We start from the raw sequence: 21,359 nt of genomic DNA, 5'->3' as shown, positions 1-21,359 counted from the left end.
TGATGATAACGCCACATATAGACATCTGTATGTTCTTGCAATGTAACGTTGTGTTTTATTGTTTTAGCTGATGATAATAACGATACATCTAGACGTCAAACACCACAGTCTGTATATTCTCACAGTCAGATGGTTTACCTCAGAACATGTGGTGATATGAAAATAATTCCTGCCAATTACATACTGAAAAACCTACCAACAGATCGACTAGTATTAAAACATCATATACTGGGTCCTAGAGGTACCAAAGCTCTTGCTGTAGCTTTAGTGGTAATTACATTGTATTTGCATTGTTCCGTTCTCCATAGAAGGTTCCTTTGACCTTATATTTCTATTTCTTTTTACATGTATGTTTCAATCACTTCAAGAGACTGGCTATTGAGTGTGCAAGAATATCAATTACTATGCTTTAATGTAGGTATAGCCGACGAATATTGTATCAGAAATTATAGCTTTAAGTATTGTTCATGTTCATCAGCTAAGGACTTTTCTGGTTGACTTTGTTTTTATATTTCAGGAGAACTCAACAGTGCAAGTATTAGATCTAGAGGATAATGGTATAGGTCTAAGAGGTGCCACTTATTTAGCTGAAATGTTAGAAGAAAACAATTTCATTACAGAGCTGGTAATAGGATTTATTTTTAAAGTCGCTATTGATTCTGGGGAAAACCATAAAAATTACCTTTGATTCGGCATGATTGGTTCTTTGAAAATTGATATACCTTTGTGAAATGCCATAGATTTATGCAAAATTCATTTAATTCTGTAAAAATTCAATATACTTAAGTATAACATTCCCTGCGATAACTTTGGTAATTTTCTATATTAAAATAAATCTAATTTTTACAATTTTCTGTGTTAATACATCTAAGCGTGACATTTTCTGTGAAATTTAGGTAATTTTCTGTAAAATTTTGGTAATTTGAAATTTTGATAATTTTCTGTGAAATTCTGGAAATTTTCTGTGAAATTTTGGCAAATGCCAGTTACTGATTACTGAAATAGCAATGGGACTTTACGGCAGATTAGTAGTAGGGAATTGGCGCTTATTTGGAAACGGACGTAAAACCCAAGCTAATTGGCATACGCATATTGTTCTGTTGTATAATAAGAATAAAGAATTATGAATAACAGATGAATAGGTATTGTTATTAGTGAACACATGTTTATCCTGAGGATGGACTCTGTTCGTTTAACTTCAGTATCCCTGTCATAGGGTCATTAATTGTTTAAGTTGGTTAACTTATTTTTACGTTGTATTTTACATATGAATATAGCCAAAATTCATGAGCTCGTAGCCTTGTACATGATTCGCCCATGCCTGTTTTAAAAGCCCGCCCCCCCCCACACGCACACCATTTCATTCAGTTGTACTCTTCAATTAGGCCAAACCCGTTTCTTTTTCTTTCATTTCTTTTTTGAAATAGAATAATAAAAAAATTTCTGCCATGAAAACCTTATTTTTTATTACAGAGATTAGCAGATAATTTGTTAGGTGGTGAAGGGGTTAAAGCTATACTAGATGTTATTAAAGATCCAGATTTTATACGTGTATTAGATTTCTCAGGTAAATAGGCAATAAAAAAACTTTTTGTCTTTTTAAGCAAAATTATTGGACAAGCCCGGTTTTGTAAAAAATAAATGACGGCCATTTTGTTTCTTGATTTTTGTACAATAGCCAAACAGATTATATTAACAATATGGGGCCCTTTTAACGAAATGAGGACCGTAAGCCTTTTAACTATAGAAGTTGAATCAAATTTTCTAGAAGAGCAATACAATTGCCTCGTACATGAGCTCCATCGAAATTTTAAACGAATTGTAATAAAACAGACGACTATTATTAAATCGAATTTGCTTCACAATATTAACTTCTTTAAGAGGCATTTAGTAATTGAACAGTAACACACTAACACTATTTATGGAATAACAATCACTGGTTTATTAACATGCAACGTTTCGACGATGATACTCTCGTCTTTATCAAGCAAATGATAACATATATGTTGTTGTTCTTAGCGTTTAACGTCCGCTTCCACCGAAGGTGATATCGCAGACAAGTTCATTTTACTGATCTTAGCGCACGCGCAGGGGTCTTTGCTGTGGGAGGAAACCGGAGTAAACCCACGAGGTTGAGAAGGAGCCCCCTATCTCCAAGCCACATACGCTCACACCTGGGATCGAAACCACAGCCGCAAGCCAGAGGTGATCGGCCAACTAGAGGTCGAAGCGTGACACTCTAGACCACTAGGCCATCCCAATGTTCGTTCGTTCGTTTCTGGGGTTTTACGTCCACTTCCACCTAAGGTGATATCGTAGACATCCCAATGTAAAACATCAAGTATTTATATACAGTAGAAAAGAAGCCATAAATATAGACCTTATATATAACTAGCACTGATCAAAGCGATGATGACAAAGCCCTAAGTTGTTACAATGTTCCGAAGCCATAATTAATTACATATCTATAAGGCAGGAGTAAGCCTAATTGGTGATCAGTATTATTACAATGATATAAATGGGTGTTAAGAATTCATAGGGTGTACACTAACACACATAACTATTATTTTAATAACATTGAAGTTTAATTTATAATAATGGCGGATGTTAGATAGTGTACGAAGCACTAGATCTTATATATGATTAATTAAAGTGATGATTCTGAATGTTATAAATAATAATAATAATAATAATAATAATGAAAAGTAATCTGAAGCTAATCCGATATATGATAATTATACGAATAAATTAAGTGAGAATGTAACAACAATCATATTAACAAAATGTATTACTGGAAAATTATTGTATCATATGCGTGGGGGAGATAGACTCCTACATCTCTGTTAAGGGCCGGCTTGTGTCGTCGGATCTGAATACTTTCCATGATTTTCCTTGTCTTCTTAACATGCTGGTTCGCGTTCATCACTTCTACTTTAGACCATTGCATTCTGTGTTTCTTATTGTTTCGCAAGTGTTCGGCAACTGCGGATTGGTTATCTTTGGATAGCGATTGGTGTTCCTTAATTCTGATGTTCAGCGGTCTTTTAGTTTCTCCTATATACTGGTTTTCACACAATATTAAACCTTAAAATCCCCTCTCATCATATTTTCAACGCTTTGATTTTTAGATATTTTCAATTCCATGAATTCTAGATATTTTCAATTCTCTGAATTTTATATGGTTTCAATTCTTTGAATTTTTAATAGTTTTGAACTCTTTGAATGTTAAATATTTTCAATTCTTTGGATGTTAAATATTTTCAATTCTTTCAATGTTAAATATACTATTCAAAAAAAGTAGGGGATATTTGATTTTTAAGTGTTATTAAAGTCACCTAATGAAACTGACGAAGAAACAAATGACAAAATGAAATGAAGTTCACATTCATCGATTTATTCCAAATGATCGTTAGACTAAGTAAGGCACAGACTGACCATTATAAGGGTAAAATGATACCCGGGGTCAAAAAGCAAAGTTACCACAGCATCACAACCAAGTCAGTAACGGGTAAATCCTCCTCTGTTTGCCAAACAAGCATTGATCCGACGTGGCCTACTCCTAATGAGACGTCTAAGGTCATTTTGGTCCAGATTGTCCCATTCCTGTTGCAACGCAGCAGCAAGTTCTTGGACATTGGCAGGACGTTGTTGACGTTGACGTAACCTCTGTCCAAGCATGTCCCAGACATGCTCGATGGGGGAGAGGTCGGGACTCAGTGCTGGCCAAGGTTATGTGGTGATGTTCTGTTGTTGGAGGTAACCTGTAACGATCCTGGCCCTGTGACATCTTGCGTCGTCATCCTGGAAGATGAAACGGCGGCCATGACGTCGTGCGAACGGCACAACATGGACTGCCAAGATGTTGTCCCGGTAGTACTGGCCTGTAACACGCCCTGCAACAACATGAAAAGCCGTTCTTCCAGCAACAGTGATGCCTCCCCACACCATAACAGAACCACCCCCAAATCGATCATGTCTGATGACGTTAACGTCTTGGAAGCGCTCGTTTCGACGACGCCACACCCTCCTACGTCTGTCCAAAAAATCAACAGTGAACCTTGACTCATCTGAAAACATCACATTGCTCCAGCGTCGATTATCCCAGTGTTGACGATCCCTACACCAACGACGTGTTGCCTGAATGTGATGATCTCTCAAACAAGGGATCACGCGAGGACGTCGGGCGCGAAGGTGACCCCTATGCAGTCGATTCCGAATCGTCTGGCCACCCACTCTCACACCAGTGTCTGTTTGAAGACGAGCGCTGATCTGATTTGCTGTGATGACACGATTTCTCAAGGCCAAGGTACGGATAAATCGATCCTGGGCTTGAGTTGTCGCCCTTGGTCGACCTGAGCGTGGTCTGTCCTGAACAGATTGTGTATCACGGTATCTGGACCATAGCCTGCTTATGACAGACTGAGAAACATTCATCGTCCGCGCCACAACCGCCTGTGTTGTGCCGATCTGTAGCATACCAAGGGCACGTAACCTTTCATTTTGGGTAAGCCGACGCATATCAAAATTTGTTTTCTGGTCACTAAAACAATTAAACTGATGTTTCCACCCTGGAATTCAATGCCACAATGACTGTAACATTCAAAGTCAGAGTCGTGCAAATCTTGGGTTGGACCCCCATGACGATCCCAAGCATCACCTGCATTCCATGCGGTAGCTATTGGTGCGTTTGGGCGTCACATGTAACTGGAAATGTTTCTTCTGTTAGGTTCTATAGTGACTTTTTTCGTAGTCATTTGCATATTTTAGTATTATGCCCCCAAAATCAAATATCCCCTACTTTTTTTGAATAGTATATTTGGAACTCTTTGAATGTTAAATCAATACTTTGAATTTTAGATAATTTCAACCTTTTGTATTTTCGAAATTTTCAATTCTTTTAATTTTAGATATTTTCAATTATTTTAATTTTAGATATTTTCAATCCTTTGAATTTTAGATTTTTCATCCTTGACAATCAACAGATTTTGCCCATCTTTGCCTACATCAAAATATTTTTGAGGACTAATCTTTCCCAATAAAGTTTGATTATATATTATTCTAGGTGCAGACTTACAAGAAAGCGATGGTCATCTTTTTACACAAATTATTGAGGACTCTCACAATTTGAAAGAATTATATTTAAATCACAATTCCTTCAGAGAAGTTGGTGGGGAACTGATAGGAGATGCAATAGGTATGGATATATTTGAAGAGTTTACATGTATCAGTTTTATTTTTTAAACCGCAAGTACTAAATATTATGCTCAATGTTCCAACTTCATATTTCTTATGAGCAGTAAAATAACATCAGACTCAAATCACATCAAAAGCCTACGATACATTACATACCAATGGATGGATCGACTATGAAAACTAATCACGCTCGAGGCGCAGGGCCCTTAATCCCGACAGGACCACAATAGGCAACGTGTGAAGGGATTTTGTATTAATTTACCTTTTTTCTTCCATAATTATGTTTAACAGTATAGCCAACAGTTCATTAAAAAATTAGTTTGTGGTGATCTAACGTGGAACAACCCAAGCGAAGAAGATGACAGTGGTTACCTGGATTACGATGTTGATTTTGAATGACCCTAATAACATTTTGAGCTTCATGGCTCTAAATATGTAGGTTCGCTACTGTATACCCATGTTACAAACGGACTCTCTATTTTATGTTTATTTAGGTTGGAATGATACATTAGAAGTGCTAGATTTGAGTTGGAACCATTTACGTCTGAAGGGTGCGGTGTCCATAGCTCAGGGATTAGCAGTAAGATTATTTTCAGTTTCTTATTTTTCATTCTTAATAATTATTAGCTGCATAATAAGTACCCGGGAATGAACCAACGTTTGTTTTTTTGTTACAGGATATCTTCTTGTTGCATACTTGCCATACGTACCACGATGCAAAACAGGGGAGATAATATGTCTTGAATTATATGGACTGACACTAGTAATTCTGCTCCGATTTACTTCCCCGATTTACTTCAATGCTAATCTTTATATCGCCCGTCATTTTCATAGATGATTTTGCTAATTCGTGCAAAATGCGCCGAGGGGAGATAGGAACAATTCCTATAACTGGACTAACTATATATCATGGGAACTATTTACCAGTTTTACACCATATAACAGGTGGTCATTTTGGGACTAATTAACTAATAAAAGAGACAATTCTAAACAACTTGAATTCTCTATGTATCAATTTATGTATTAATTAATCATTCGGAACATTAAACTGCTAAAATATAGTAATTTCTGAGATATATTTCTTGAGTTCCTTATTGATGTATACATGTTGTTTATATGGAAGAGATAATGAAGGGAAGAAGAACTATCTCAGCATGCATGACACAATCCGCTTAAATACAATTAAATACAATTATGATAATCTAACAATTTATATCTGTATTCTTTCAGATTAACGATGGTATCAAAGTGCTTAATTTATCCTGGAATGGTTTTCATTTAAGTGGTTGTAAGGAACTAGCTAAGGCATTAGAAAAGAACAGTACGTTAGAAGAATTAGATATCAGTGCTAACAGAATTAGTAAAATATGCCTTACAGAATTAATAAAGGGTCTGGCAAAAAACGAAACATTACGAGTGCTAAAAGTATGTACATGTATATAATAATTCCATATCCATCCATCCAGCTAGCCAGCCAGCCAGCCGTCCCTTCCCGTCCCGCCCAGTCATCCCACCATCCAATCCCATCCCACCCCCAGGTTTATTTATATATTACATTATGTGGGGTCTTTCTTACTGAGATAAGGGATCAGAGACGTTTTAAACCAATCAATGTGTAGTATGCAGTACATTCTGTTGAAGGTTGTTCCAAAAAGGGGGGTTGGATGGCCGAATGGTTAGCATGTGCGCCCTGTATCATAAGGTCTGTCATTGAGTCAATTGGCGGGGTTTCGATTCTTCGGTTGTACGTGACAAGGAGTAGGGTCGCCTGTCCAACCTCGTGGGTTTCTCCGGGTCCTCCGGTTTCCTCCCACTGCTAAAGACCCCTACGCGCAAGCGAATTATTGAAATAAAATTGAACCATATGTTAGTCCCGAAATGACCCAGTTTGTGTCGATTGGACGTTAAACCCCATTTCTCTCTCTCTCTCTGTTCCAAAAAATTGGAAACTGGAATGTTCTTTAAGACCCGTAAAGGATATTATGTCCATTGCTAATTGAACATAGTTTTCAATCATGAATTGTATTTATTTTTCTAGCTGTCTCATAATCCAATAACATCAAGTGGTGCCTTATATATACTAAACAATATTAAAGATGTTACAACTTCCGCATTACAAGAAATTGACCTTGGTGTGAGTATGCCTTTACTTTATCTAGAATTTGTTTAAATTTGAATAACACTGATATTTAAACAAAACAACAAACTATATATTATGACATTTGTTAACCCAATTAATGAAAATAGGATTGTTTCGCGGAGCTTCGACTTGACCAGAGATATTTTAAAAAGGGTCAATGAGGAAGTACCTTATTAAAGGATAAAAACTAGCTGTTACAGATCTTTCACATTTTTCTTCCAACTCGAACGACTGGTCATTTTCCTTACAATACCAGGATCAAGCCCGATCATAGAGAAATCTGAAACTATCAATTGATTTGTAGTTTGGTCATCCATGGATTATATATTCTTTATAAAGGATCAATGTGTTGAACCAGAGTTTGTCAGAGTTTATGAAGAATTAAAGGAAACCAGAAATTTAACGATAACCCATGGATCTGTTCTGGGCCAGGATGGCACAGCAGAAGATGACGAAGAGGAGTTGATAAACGAAAACCCTGTAATTGTTCTCATGGAGTTTGGTAAATTGATGGGATTACGACTGATTGATCTATTCTCCATGATGGACAAAGATAACAGTAAAACTTTAACACGGGAAGAAATAAAACAAGGTCTACTGGTAAGAATATTTAAATATTATTTGATCAGTATCATTTCAGTACTGCCCCATGTCTTATCAATCTAATATTTGCTATAATTTATCATATGTCAATTTGGAATAAGGGGCACAGCTCAGGACGTTGGGGGGGGGGGCAGAACTTTCCATTTCAATTCCTTGTGGTGGTTCGTTTGATACATCTATGCTCTCTGCACTCAAGACAGTGTTCTGTCTAATCGAACAGCTTATGAAACAAACTTTGGCGGTCAAGTTCGAGTGGAGTATCCCTTGATATCTGTAATAGTTGCCGCAGCGCATGAGAGAGAGAGAGAGAGAGAGAGAGAGAGAGAAATGGGGCTTAACGTCCACTCGACACAAACTAGGTCATTTCGGGACTAACATATGGTTTAATTTTATTTCAATAATTCGCTTGCGCGTATTGGTCTTTTTAGCAGTGGTAGGAAACCGGAGGACCCGGAGAAAAACCACGAGATTGGACAGGCGACTCTACTCCTTGTCACGTACAACCGGGGATTCGAAACCACGCCAGTTGACTCAATGACAGGCCGTATGATAGAGCACGCACGTGCTAACCATTCGACCATCCACCCCCCCCCCCCGCAGCGCATTAGACTGACTACGATATGTTAGTGTTAAAATGCCGCGACGATAAACTCCAGACATTTAATGATTAGATGGGACCAACTTTGCCCTAAAAATTTGAATTGATAGAATATACTTAGGTTAAACGGAAATCTTCGCCATCAAAACAATATATATTTTTGAAAAATACACTTGAGACATGACCCTGAATGTGTTTGTTTATAACTTATTACTAGGTTCCCTCTGTCGTGCCATTCGTTATGATAGGATTGTACCTATTGAGTCCACGATGTACAGATACCTTCGGATACGTTTCGATACGGTCAACACAATTGCTAGGACTGACCACAATATAATTATGATAAAAGATGGTGGGATTACCACGATTTCAATCGTAGCACGAATCGTGATAGTGGGGAACCTAGCATAATGCATTATGTCGGGCATTTTTACAAATTATTCTGATTTGTAAAGTAGTTACCAAAGTTAACATTGTTTTTTTGTATTTTATTTACTATTATAGGAAGCCAATATTCCTCTGACAGAAAAATGTTTAAATAAATTAGTTCATAAACTTGATACGGATGGTGATGGTGAAATAGACTATGGGTATGTAAACATTTCTTTATAAGTATTTTGGTACACTTGTCCATTCTACCCTACTCTTGTTGTCTGTTCAAGAGAGCAGCAAGGTAAACAATCTATGCTACAAGACCGGTTGGTTGCCATACTTCAACAATTCGCTATTTCTGGCACCGGCAGTATCGATCCCAGAGAGTAATAAAACAAGCTATAAGTATACTGAAGGGAGAAGAAGCCTTCCACACTCACAGTTTCAATGTTTAAACCAATGACATAATTTGTATGGTTAGAAAGGTATACAACTTGGCATGGCGAGAAAATGAAATGAAATGAAATGGGGTTTAACGTCCTACTGTTCTGCTCCTAACCTGGGCTAATGAAGACGGGCATACGCCATACAGTGTGCTATGAGGGAAATTTTGCCCGGACAGCGGCACTACGGCCTACTCTTATATCGAATTCCTACTGCCAAGGGATCTTTTACGTGCACGCCAATGTGTACATCGGACCTCGGTTTTTCGTCCCATCCGAACGACTAGACAGCTTTCCCTGTCAGCCCCTCCGTCCTGCATCACTGACAAGGGAGAACCACGCCGGAAAATCTGGATGAACTTTCTCGGCCAATGCAGCCACGTGATCCCCCGGCATGGCGAGAAAGATAATTATACAAATTATGCAAACTGAAGTTGGTGTCATTTTGTTTCGCGAACAGCTTAAATATCACTTGAAATATAATTATTAGATATTTTCCATTTCAGAGAATTAATGGCCGGAAAGGAAATCCATAGAAGAAAGTTGACTCAGACGATAATGCAATCACGTGATCAGCAATTATTAATGGAGGAAACGGAATTTGGGCGAGTTCGACAAAGATTATTAAATCTCACAGCTAAACACAGGAGGGGTGGCATGCGCTCTGGGTTTAGTACCATTGCCGGTTTAAAGAATATCGGAGGGAAAATCGTAGAAACGTTACCAACTCCCCCTAAAGCTTCAGAAAGAAGAAAATCTGTTTCTGCCAAACTCCTTACACAATTGGAAATCTAGATAGTGATAGTGCCTGCAGTCAAATGGCAGCAGGATATATTGCATATTCGCCTTTAAGACTTTCAAAAAGTGGATAATATTATGAAGGTGCGTGTACATTAGAACTGTATGCCAAATATATTTCATTTTGTCTTTTTTTAAAAGTGGTAGTCGCCACGGGATGGTAAAAATGAGAAATACAAGCCTTTCTCGTTTAGTTGTTGTTGCTTACCAGACAAATAAAACACTGATATAGTGGATATTACGGTTAGCCCCGCCCCCCCCCCATCCATTCTCTTCATTTGATATACATTTGTAGTTTATGTCTTGTCCGTGGGTTTGTCCTTTTCAAATAATATTTCCAAAAATTTCCGAAAACTTTGTCAGGTTGGTGGGGATGGGGGCTTATATGAGCGGACTCGAATATAAAGGGAACATATATAAAAATATAATTGTTTCAATCTTTATGAAGACCCTTGATAGCGTTTAATTTTTTAAGTCATACATTTGGAATTCAAAAGACACGTTTAGTATAATATGATTATGGTATAGGGTAGTGCGCCTCTGTAATTTATTATGGATGCTGATTAAGGATAATTTTGGGTCATAGTTCAGTAATATAGATCGATTTAGGGGCACGTAAGCCTTGCGTGATCTTTGTAACACAGGAACCTGTTACTTGTTTCGATGTTAATGAATTGATAGTATTGCACGATTTGTAAATTAACCAAGTAATAAAACATAATTATTTTTGTAGAAATACGTTTTACATTGCTTTAATAACCTCAAAAAATAAGCAAGGGTAGGATTCTTAAAATGTTGAAACCATTTGATAGTCTTCACCATTGTTACAGAATCGTGCCATACATATACATTCAGGTAACATGGTTTTTCCTCCTAAATCTCGTTTCGGTTGGAAAACGTGATCGACGACTAATTGTTTAGGTTATCCCTAGAACGGGATCGGTGACTTAGCTCTCCCAAGATTATAGCCTGTCCAGGAATAAGACCCTGTTGTTCGTGGATTATATCACTATTTGCTTTTCTTTGTATTTAGATCTGGCGTACGTAAACAAATCACTAGCCACTATTGAACCAAACACCAAAACTAACACCACTACACCAATGTATCCAATTCCTGATGCCGTCCGCCGTTCATCCGGAACACTTATTTTCTTGCGAACAGTTGCTGAGAGTATGTTAGTTTTCACTGCCAGTTTCTTTTGTAGCATCTTGGTTTCGTGAAAGATATCGGCAATGCCTTTGTTTGCGTAAACAGACAGGCATGCGCAGATGTTCACCAAGGGTGGTAAAGTTGGATGGATATTAAAGGGAAGTGACGTTGTTGGAGGTGTATGGACGTGGGGGAATGGGGTTTCCATGGGCACGGTTCTTCCAGTAGAAATGATTGCATCTGATGTCGAGTCGATTTCACGTTTCGTCGTTAGCTGAGGAACAGAAACATTATCACCAGGAATACCGGATGTGTCAGGTTCCACCGATTGGGTTGTTACAATTGGTGGCTGCGTTGTGGTATCAATAGGAAAAAGAACTACAAAAATATTAGAAACAAAATATAGTAATGGTATGTGGCACCAAAACAAGGCGACATCATTCCTACAAACAGCTTTTAATAGTTACGCTTTATCAAAATAATTTCGTATTTATAAACCATTTTATTATGGTTTTGGGGCCTTGAATATTTCGCATAAAATACTACTTTTACACATACAATGCTAATTTTACGCACACAATGCTAATTTTACACATAAATTACTAATTTTAAACATAAATTACTAATTTTGCACATCACATATGCTAATATTACACATAAAATATTAATTTCATACATAAAATATTACTTTTATACATAAAATAATAATTTTATACATAAAATAATAATTTTATACATAAAATAATAATTTTATACATAGATAAAATAATAATTTTATATTCTTTAAATGGCATTTAGTAACTGGATAGAGTAACAACAAAACACATAGAGTATTCTCTCAACGTTATCAAGCTAACACACTAAAAAGGTATGAAACAAATATATATAGACAAAATACAAAAACATAACCGAAACCATACATAGCAACAACATGATCAAAGGCCTACACCAACACTTATTAAGATATACAATAGAGATAGAGAGTTAATTAACTTATAGTCCATGGCCAGTGAGGATGTCTTAACAACAAGAATAATTTTATACATAGATAAAATAATAATTTTATAGATAAAATAATAATTTTATAGATAAAATAATAATTTTATAGATAAAATAATATCAAATAATAATTTTACACAAACAATACTAATTTTGAACAAACAATACTAATTTTGAACAAACAATACTAATTTTGAACAAACAATACTAATTTTGAACATTAAACAAAAAATTGCTAGATTTTAAACATAAAATTGCTAGATTTTAAACATAAAATTGCTAGATTTTAAACATAAAATTGCTAGATTTTAAACATAAAATTGCTAGATTTTAAACATAAAATTGCTAGATTTTAAACATAAAATAATTGGTGCTAGATTTTAAACATAAAATTGCTAGAGTGCTAGATTTTAAACATAAAATTGCTAGATTTTAAACATTAAATAAAATTGCTAGATTTTAAACATAAAATAAAATTGCTAGATTTTAAACATAAAATTGTTAGATTTTACACATAAAATTGCTAGATATGACACATAATCTTTTATTAGCAATTGCAAAATGCAATATTACATAAAATGGTGTGTTTTGTACCTATTATGACTATTTTGCAATTAACATACTATATTACTGCACACTGTATATGCATGCATTAACGAGGGGATTTAAACAAAACAATACTTTATTGTAACCAACCTATTTCACATCTATCGCCTGTGTAGCTAGGTTTACAATAGCATCTATATGATGATCCAATCTCTACGCATATACCATCATTAAGACAAGTTGTATTAGATTCACATTCATCTATACCTGTAATATAAGATAATCAGTATTAGATTCATCTATACCTGTAATATAAGACAAGCAGTACTAGATTCATCTATACCTGTAATTTAAGACAAGCACTATAACATTCATCTATACTTGTAAAATAAGACAATTACGTAATATTAGATTCGTCTATACTTATTTAAGACAAGTACTATAACATTCATGTATACTTGTAATATAAGACAAATACGTAGTATTAGATCATCTATACTTGTTATTTAAAACAGGCTCTATTACATTCATCTATACTTCTAATATAAGACAAGTACTATAACATTCATCTATACTTCTAATATAAGACAAGATAAGATTGTCTCAGAAGACAAATTAAAATATTGCCGATGGAATATGTCACGATTATTAGTTTTTATACCAAATTTGGGTATTGTAAAGCTTAAGATTGTCTCAGATGTGAATATAAAATTGTTTGACTCCACTCCACTCCAAAAAACTAGCTTCGCCTTCATCATCCCTTTATTCTAGTGTTAGTTTTGAATTTGGAGTGCTATAACAATGCAATTATATACTACGGCGTAGTGACTTCACATTGAGATGTTACTCAAATCTGTATGTCCTGTTTTACCCACTTACAGGTATCCCATGCCATCTGGGCCTTTCATTAGCCCACATGTAATTTAGCTAGAGATCAGAGGGAAGCTCACCTGTGAAATCTTCAAACTTCATGCCTGCTGGAAATCCATAAAACTCACCATTAAGCACTCCGTGCGCCATCATCCCAAATGGCGAATCACTCGGATAGTTAAGATTTATCAAACCTGATTGGGCAGGAGATCTGGCAGCACCAAAACTACAGTTTTCAATGGAGATGTAATCGACAACAAAGTCTAATCTTTGCATGATGTTTACTGAAGCTATGATGGATATATAAGATTGGAACTGATTGCCATTAGACACCACACTAGCATTTAAAGTATAAGACGATGTGAACATATCTGTGGGAGGTACGGTCGATATAAACGGGTCGACAATCGGGGAATTATCGGAAGCTGAACGCATCACTTCAATAACCATAACCGGCTGTGTACTGTTGAGACAAACTGGGTCAGATAACATTATATCGGTAAAGCCTCTTGCAGTAAATGTACTCATTTGTTCCGACGAGAAACTCAAAGTAGGGGTAATCAACGAGGTGTCGTAGATGATACGAAAGATACCAGAACTCATTGTCGGCATTAAAACATAACTTGTCCCATATGAATTTGTGGGTATAGCCATTTCCACTGCATGATCACAAGTGATTCCTGATACAGGCACACATACATGACCAGTTAAAACAGCAATGGGTTTATCAGAATAGACCAATATTCCCGTTATGTCCGTTTCACAAGTTATCCGTAATACTTGGTATTCGTTTATACGGTAAGTCACTATTAGTTTATTAGCATATACAATCGAGTTACATTTGGACTCCGATGTAAAGCTGACGAATACTGTGGTTTGATTTTCTATACCTATTAATCCTATCTGTCCTGAAATAACAATTCATAAATAAACGTGGTGTGCTATGAGGGAAATTTGGTCGCTACATGGCAACGGAACGACCATACTAACTACCTTGCCAAACCCTCCTTCCTACACCACTATGATGGACAAACAATACAAGAAAATTCCTATGAACTTTCCCAGCCAACAACGGGATTGCAGCCAGGGTCCCCTGTATTGTGAGTCAGCAGGTTACTCACTGAGTAGATTTTGACGCAATTATTAGAAGGTAATCGGAAAACAACGACCGCCTGCAGAGATCCTCTGACATCAATATGGTAACTATACATCTATCAAAATATTTAAAAAGTTCGGTGTTTAAGTGCTGTATAATTTACTCCAAAGATCACGCCGTTGTCAAGGATAGAAAACCTTTTGCTTTGGTGATGTCCTTAAAAAATCTGTTTGCTTTCCAGCCCCATGATCGACAGCTTTAGGAATTATATCTAGCTGTCTGTAATGTGATAATCCAAGCTCCACAAAGCACGAATTATTTCGACACAAGGGTACTTAACTCTAAAGACATTAAAACTGAGTGAGTGAGTAAGACGCTGGCTCGATAGCCTGGAGTTCGCGAGTTCGCTACCGGTGTTAGCCAAGAAAGTTCGTCGGTATTTTCCGGCGTGGTTTCCAATTATCGGTGATGCGGGACGGGGGGGGGGGGCTGACAAAGACAGCTGTTCGGCAAATTTCCCTCATAGCACACTTCATGTCGTATGCCTGTCGTCAATAGCCTAAATCTAACCAGACTTCAGTCCTATACAATATTAATTACGGAATATAAAACGAAACACGAATTAAGCAACATTTTTTTGATTGCAATCAGATTATGAATGCAAGCGTCTCATAACTTACCCACAACACCGTCTCTTTCAAAATAAGAGAACACTAGATACTTGTTGGATAAAGCTTTAACTGGAATAGCAAGATATCCATCTGAAGACTCATTTTCTAAAGATAACCCGTAAACGGACACCGGGGATGACGACAACACAGAAATGCCTTTCGTTTCAGCTGTTTGATTTGATGTCACGCTGGTTGAGTAGTCCAGGTTAACATGTTGTGATGAAACTGCCGGCAGATGATACTGTAATGTCTGGTTAAGAAAGGGTATTTTTATTTCAATATCAACATCATGTTGGGTTGTTATTATAATTTGGTTCTTGCTATGGTTACTATACGTCTCCATAAAAGCCAACATAAAAAAGTTTCCGTGGTGATCAATGTCAAGGCCTGAAGGAAATAAAATCATTAAATCATTAGAACTTAATTAATGGCGTTTGAACATGAATAATACGATCTAAACTGCTTGAATATATTCCACAATTACAAAAACTATTTGGTCACATTTTTTGGACACTACCCAAAAAGCAACCCTTGCCGGTTATGTGCGCGAGAGCAAGGTCTACAGACCAATTAAAACCGTGGTGACAAACACTACTGCAAAATATATTTATATTATTCAGATATATGATTGGTTGACTGAACATGGTCAATGGTTATCTGATACTGACACATAATGGATTTTGCTTTAAAAAATATCCTGTTGATGAAGTAACCATCAGATCAAACCGAGCGAATCCACTTAATTGGTCATTTTTTAAATTGATTCGTTGTATCGATTTCGATTCTATGCACATTTGCAATAAACAATGACATTTTGTCCCGCGTAGTATTCAAATAATCTTAATCAAAATGTCAGCCAAATAATATTTTATTACATAACCAATCCAAAGCAACTTTCTACCAATTATTGACATATTGATAATGTTGGGTCATTAATGTTGGGTCTAGAATATATAATATCCTTCTTCATCACAGATCACAGCATGTCTTCGAAATTAGCGTCAGGGGTGATTACAAATTTTAACACAATAAAAAGCAGGTTCAATTTATTATTTATTTCTCTAGTGCTTGTTATTCACAACATGTCGTAAATTACTATTGATTCGGATGTTTTATCAACTGCATACAAAATAAAAATATCTCTCCGAATTATTCCACTTAATTTAACTAATTCAAAATCGAAATGGAAACCACAAAAGAATATGTTCGATATCTTTCATTCTCCAATCTTGTTGCCATTAAAGCAGTTAATCTAACAAGATTTTTGTATGAATCATCACTTGACTTGACGTCGAGCCTCCACCTAAGATGATATTGCACACGAGTGAAACATGAACGGCTTGTCCAGCTTATACGTAGCATTCGTTAACGCTCGCTCGAGTGAAGGAGGCTTAACGTCCGCGTACATGTATGGTGATATCGCAGTGGGGGGGGGGGGGGGTGAGGGGCTCGTCTAGCACAGGTTGGAGATAGATGATATGAAAATGCATACAAAATTAAAAATCTCTCAGAATTGTTTCGCCTGATTTAACTAAATGGATGCCAGAAAATAATATGTTCGATATCTTTCACTCTCCACTCTTGTACTTTCTCGAATTTCGGTTAATCTAACAACATATTTATTAGAAACGTCAACAGTTTGTTGCTATTTATACCTAGCTTTCGTTTCAGTCATATTTATGCGATTCGTGGAACTACCTACGTCAGGGAAACGCACACCCGAGTAAAAGAGGTTTAAACACAACTTGACTTGACGTGATGTCAGGCTTAACGTCCATTTTAACCTAGGGTAATATCGCAGACAAGTGTATCCTTTGAAACTTGTGAGAGGGGCTTGTCGTTAATGAGAGGCTCTGAACTGAAACTGAAATGAAATAGCCCGGGTTTAATATCCTACTGTTCTGCATCGACTGGGCTAATGGTGATATGAATATCATACAGTTTTCTATGAGAATTTTTTACCGGATAGCGACACTACGGTCTACTCTTATTTCGAATTCCTACTGTCAAGCCTTCTTTTACATGCGCGCCAATGTGTACACGGGACCTCGGTTTTTTGTCCCATCCGAATGACTATACGTTGTACCTGCCTGGCCCTCCGTCTGCACCACTGACAAGTGGGAATCAGGCCGAAATAATTCCGATCAACTTTCTCGGCCAACGCAGGGAACGAACACAGGCCTTCGGGTTAGCGAGCCAACGTCTTACTCACTTGGCCACCTCTCGTCTCTTGACATAGATGAACGATTCACCGCCTCTATTTCCTTAGTTACAGCGTCCGAGGGTGGTGTTAATAACAGAGAATCATTCTATTTTCATTTTAAACAAATATATTTACTGGGTACTCACAGTGACAAACCAACACCTTCAGGGCACAAACCTGTAACGATATGCATTTAAAATATCACGTAACACACTTTATACTACATAGTCTAACTATAACCAAGCCACTGGTTAGGACTATAACCAAACCACTGGTTCGGACTATAACCAAGCCACTGGTTAGGACTATAACCAAACCATTGATTCGGACTATAACCAAACCATTGGTTCGGACTATAACCAAGAAGACAAGCTTGTAGTTTGCTTTTATACATCCGTTGGTGATTTTAAAAAAAGCGAGTACGAGCACGGTATTGTACATTTATCAATTAACGCCCTTCAGGGGCAATATATCTTGAACCACTAAGTTGAAAGCGTTTATATCTCAACTAATGCTAAAATTATGATGACAATTGGAAAATAATCTGTGTAGAGGATTACCAGTGTGGTAGTCCTGATGTACGTTTATCAGTTAGTGGTAATACCTCCAGAATTACTTATGATAAAGCACTCAAAATCGATATGGACCGGCGTTGCCCCCATATGGACTATTCCTAAAACATTTGATCCAAATTAGTTAGCCGCTTAATGGACAAATGCACGGACATGGGAGACGACACTGTAGACATCGACGTCAAAATGTGTTTCATGAGACAGCATTTCATCAAAAATTTAGAAACCGGCGTACTTGTTGATATTGTGACCTACGCGCATAACATTGTTACTTCCGTAATAATCAATTATAAACAGCAAAACTAACAAATAAGCAGTAATTTTTTTAAAAAAAAATTAAGAAAAGCTTGACGTAAGTGATTAAAACATGTATTTTATGTATAATAAAATTGGAGTCTTGCATCAACCGGGTTAATGAAGACGAGTATATCACTCGTGCAGTGTGTTATTGGGGAAATTTGCCGGACAGTGACATTTCTGTATTGAATTCCACACTTCAAGGGACCTTTTACGTACAAACCAACGTGTTCCCCTGACCGCGGATTTACGTGCCTTCCAAACAACTAGACGCTGTCCTTCCCTGGATGAAAAATCCCGAGGAAATTTCTCGACCAACATCCGTATCGAACCCCGGCGGGGGTGGGGGTGGGTGGGTAGGTTGGACTGGATGATATTAGTTATTTTCTACACACAATATAATTTATTCTAAAAACTACTGCCCTTACCACTATACAATGCAAAATCATGATATCCAATTGTTCGTTAGCTCAGCTCTGTAAAGAAATGAAATATTATTATAAAACCTATTTTGGAACTAACAGATACATAAGAATTCTCTAACATTTTGCGGGAATGTACTGGGTCGGCCAGCTGCACTGTAAAAATGATACATTTTTTATGTGGCCAAATTCTGTAGTTTAACTCTTTTTTTTCTGTTAATCGATGTTTATCTTGTGGAGAAAATGTGTTATAAGTGTGAATTATATCTTCAAACTACGTGTTTTATGTATTTGTATGGAATATTTAGTATTAAACAGGAAAGTTCCGTGGATAAAATGTTTTATTCCATTCCATCCTGGCTAAACATTTAAGTTTTTAGAACACGGGAACAGTGCCCGCTAATCTAGCCTATTTGGGGGTGTGGCATTTTGGGCGTATCTGTTAGAGGTAACCCACCGCACAAACTGTCTGGCAGTGGTACTGAACAACCTCAAAGCTGTATTAGGTGGTACAGATTTCAGCTAATCTAGCCTAGCTATATGGTCTGGAAATTAGATAACTCTTGTCAGGGATACTTCACCACTACAAATGTCTGGCAATTACATAGCTCTGTTAGGGGTAACCCACCACTAGAAATGTCTGTCAGAGTGTTTTTAACACCTGAATATGTACGGTACACTGCTGTACGAATTTCATGTGGTACACTTTTGAGCTAATCTAGCCTAGTTGGGGGGCATGGCATTTTGAGTGTGGAATACCACACCCACCACCAGAAATCCGGAACACTTACATTCTGATGATACCTGATATACATACATTGATACCATACAGGAGAAAATTGGTACACTTTTCAGCTAGATTGACCCCCTGGGAACATGCAAATTGATAGTACCGCAAACTTACATCTAAAAGTCTCTAACCGGTCCAATCACTGACGAGTAGCGGTTTGGGTTATCTTGCCCTCGTCTACCGATTAGGCTATTCTATATTTTTTATGTAAGCTGAAAGATGTTGCGTATTATGTCAGTGGTTAAGCCCTTGGACACGCTGCAACAGCGAAGAATTAATTACCACTATTTCATTGACATTTTCTTCTCTTTCATGCTCTGGAAACAAAAATTACCAGGATTTTTTTTTCTGTTTTGGAAAATGGAACTTATGTTAATTGAAGGAATTTCTGTAATTAAATGGAAAAACCAATACGGATAAAATTTCCTGGTTATTTTTGTTTCCGAAATGTTTTACGTTTTTTCAAGGATTCATTTTTTTTTTATTTTTTTTTACAGTGATGGTAATTTTATGCGACGTAATTATATTATTGAACGCATTTTCACGTACTTTACATCGTCTGGACCACAACTCGCTTAATTATTTCAGTACTGTGTTTATACATTTGTATTTCTATTCTTTATCTAAACGTTTGGTTCACTTTTTGCGGCAGTCATAACAATTAACCGAAATCTCCTTTATTATTCTTCTACAGGAGATTGAAAAAATAGCATTATGACAACGTGAGCTATCAAATACTTTCTTAATACATTATTATTTTGTTTCACTTGCCAGTTAGTAATTAAAGATATATCAGATAAGATTAAAAAATAAACATTGACATCTTTATACCGAAGGGGAAGCGGCGTGTTTAATTAAATTAATTGTTGGCAAATGTAATCCGAATAATGAATAACAGTCTCAGGTCATTCGTCCGTTGATATATTATTTCGAATTTCGTGAAAATCATACAAAAACTGCCCGATAAATGGCCGCCCCTCGTACGCAAATAGTGTAAAAAAAATGTGGACTTTCTATAGAGGCCAGAATTTGGAACAGATTTTGGTTATATCATTCAATAGAATGAATTTGAAAACATCTAAGAAAAAACATATATTTTAACAATTGTAAATAAATTATCAATCGAAAATTAATTACATTAATATATTTAGAAATCTAAGTGATGTTTTATATACATTTAAATTAAACAACTTACCTTTAATATTCAGATGACTGAAGGATTCCAGTGGTGACTTCAGACTAGTGACTTACAATCTAAAACAGTCTCACCGCCACCGTGATTAACAACTTAACTTTCATGAGCGTGAAGTTTCCTAGTTTAACTAGGATGTTGAAGATGTGCGATGAATATTAACTAATGTTATTATTGACGATTCTGTCACAGAAATTCAAAATATATGTTTCTTTCATTCTAGTGCAGTAGAGCATTGTAATTTTGCCCGAGTTATGGGCATACGACAAACCATGTGCTATAAGGGAAAATGTGCCTGCTCTTCACCGAATTTCCACTGAAAAGGAATCTTTTACGTGCACGACATACAGAACCGTTCAATCCAAAAGATTAAACATTGTTTACTGTGTAGGTTATCTGTCCTG

At 36.5% G+C, this 21,359-nt stretch overlaps 2 protein-coding genes across 2 annotated transcripts; one reads left to right on the top strand and one right to left on the bottom strand.

Moving 5' to 3' along the window:
* The first annotated feature begins 81 nt into the window (after positions 1–81).
* Positions 82–10,642, top strand: LOC126830810 (leucine-rich repeat-containing protein 74B). Its single transcript, XM_050561219.2, has 10 exons — positions 82–270; positions 518–625; positions 1,474–1,567; positions 5,063–5,194; positions 5,688–5,773; positions 6,424–6,618; positions 7,232–7,327; positions 7,673–7,933; positions 9,039–9,124; positions 9,856–10,642. The coding sequence occupies exons 1-10, from the start codon at positions 130–132 to the stop codon at positions 10,142–10,144; spliced, it is 1,488 nt and encodes a 495-aa protein (XP_050417176.1). The 5' UTR covers positions 82–129; the 3' UTR covers positions 10,145–10,642.
* Positions 10,643–10,970: 328 nt separating this feature from the next.
* Positions 10,971–21,034, bottom strand: LOC126830807 (uncharacterized). Its single transcript, XM_050561212.1, has 7 exons — positions 20,959–21,034; positions 18,980–19,027; positions 17,829–17,859; positions 15,489–15,866; positions 13,793–14,620; positions 12,993–13,109; positions 10,971–11,675 (listed from the first exon to the last, which is right to left on the bottom strand). The coding sequence occupies exons 2-7, from the start codon at positions 18,998–19,000 to the stop codon at positions 11,149–11,151; spliced, it is 1,902 nt and encodes a 633-aa protein (XP_050417169.1). The 5' UTR covers positions 19,001–19,027; positions 20,959–21,034; the 3' UTR covers positions 10,971–11,148.
* Positions 21,035–21,359: the final 325 nt, after the last annotated feature.

The sequence above is a fragment of the Patella vulgata genome, chromosome 8 (genome assembly GCF_932274485.2).
Source record: "Patella vulgata chromosome 8, xgPatVulg1.2, whole genome shotgun sequence".
Classification (NCBI taxonomy): Eukaryota; Metazoa; Mollusca; class Gastropoda; family Patellidae; genus Patella; species Patella vulgata.
This window is presented reverse-complemented; position numbering and strand designations above follow the sequence as displayed.

Excerpts from the sequence above, each read along its gene's own strand:
- LOC126830807 (XM_050561212.1), bottom strand. The coding sequence starts at position 19,000 with ATGATTTTGCATTGTATAGTG. Across the intron at positions 17,860-18,979 it reads TGATTTTGCATTGTATAGTG|GTTTGTGCCCTGAAGGTGTT; the intron begins GTAAGGGCAGTA and ends ATATCGTTACAG. Across the intron at positions 15,867-17,828 it reads GAAGGTGTTGGTTTGTCACT|GCCTTGACATTGATCACCAC; the intron begins GTGAGTACCCAG and ends TATTTCCTTCAG.
- LOC126830810 (XM_050561219.2), top strand. The coding sequence starts at position 130 with ATGGTTTACCTCAGAACATGTGGTGATATGAAAATAATTCCTGCCAAT. Across the intron at positions 271-517 it reads CTCTTGCTGTAGCTTTAGTG|GAGAACTCAACAGTGCAAGT; the intron begins GTAATTACATTG and ends TTTATATTTCAG. Across the intron at positions 626-1,473 it reads ACAATTTCATTACAGAGCTG|AGATTAGCAGATAATTTGTT; the intron begins GTAATAGGATTT and ends TTTTTATTACAG.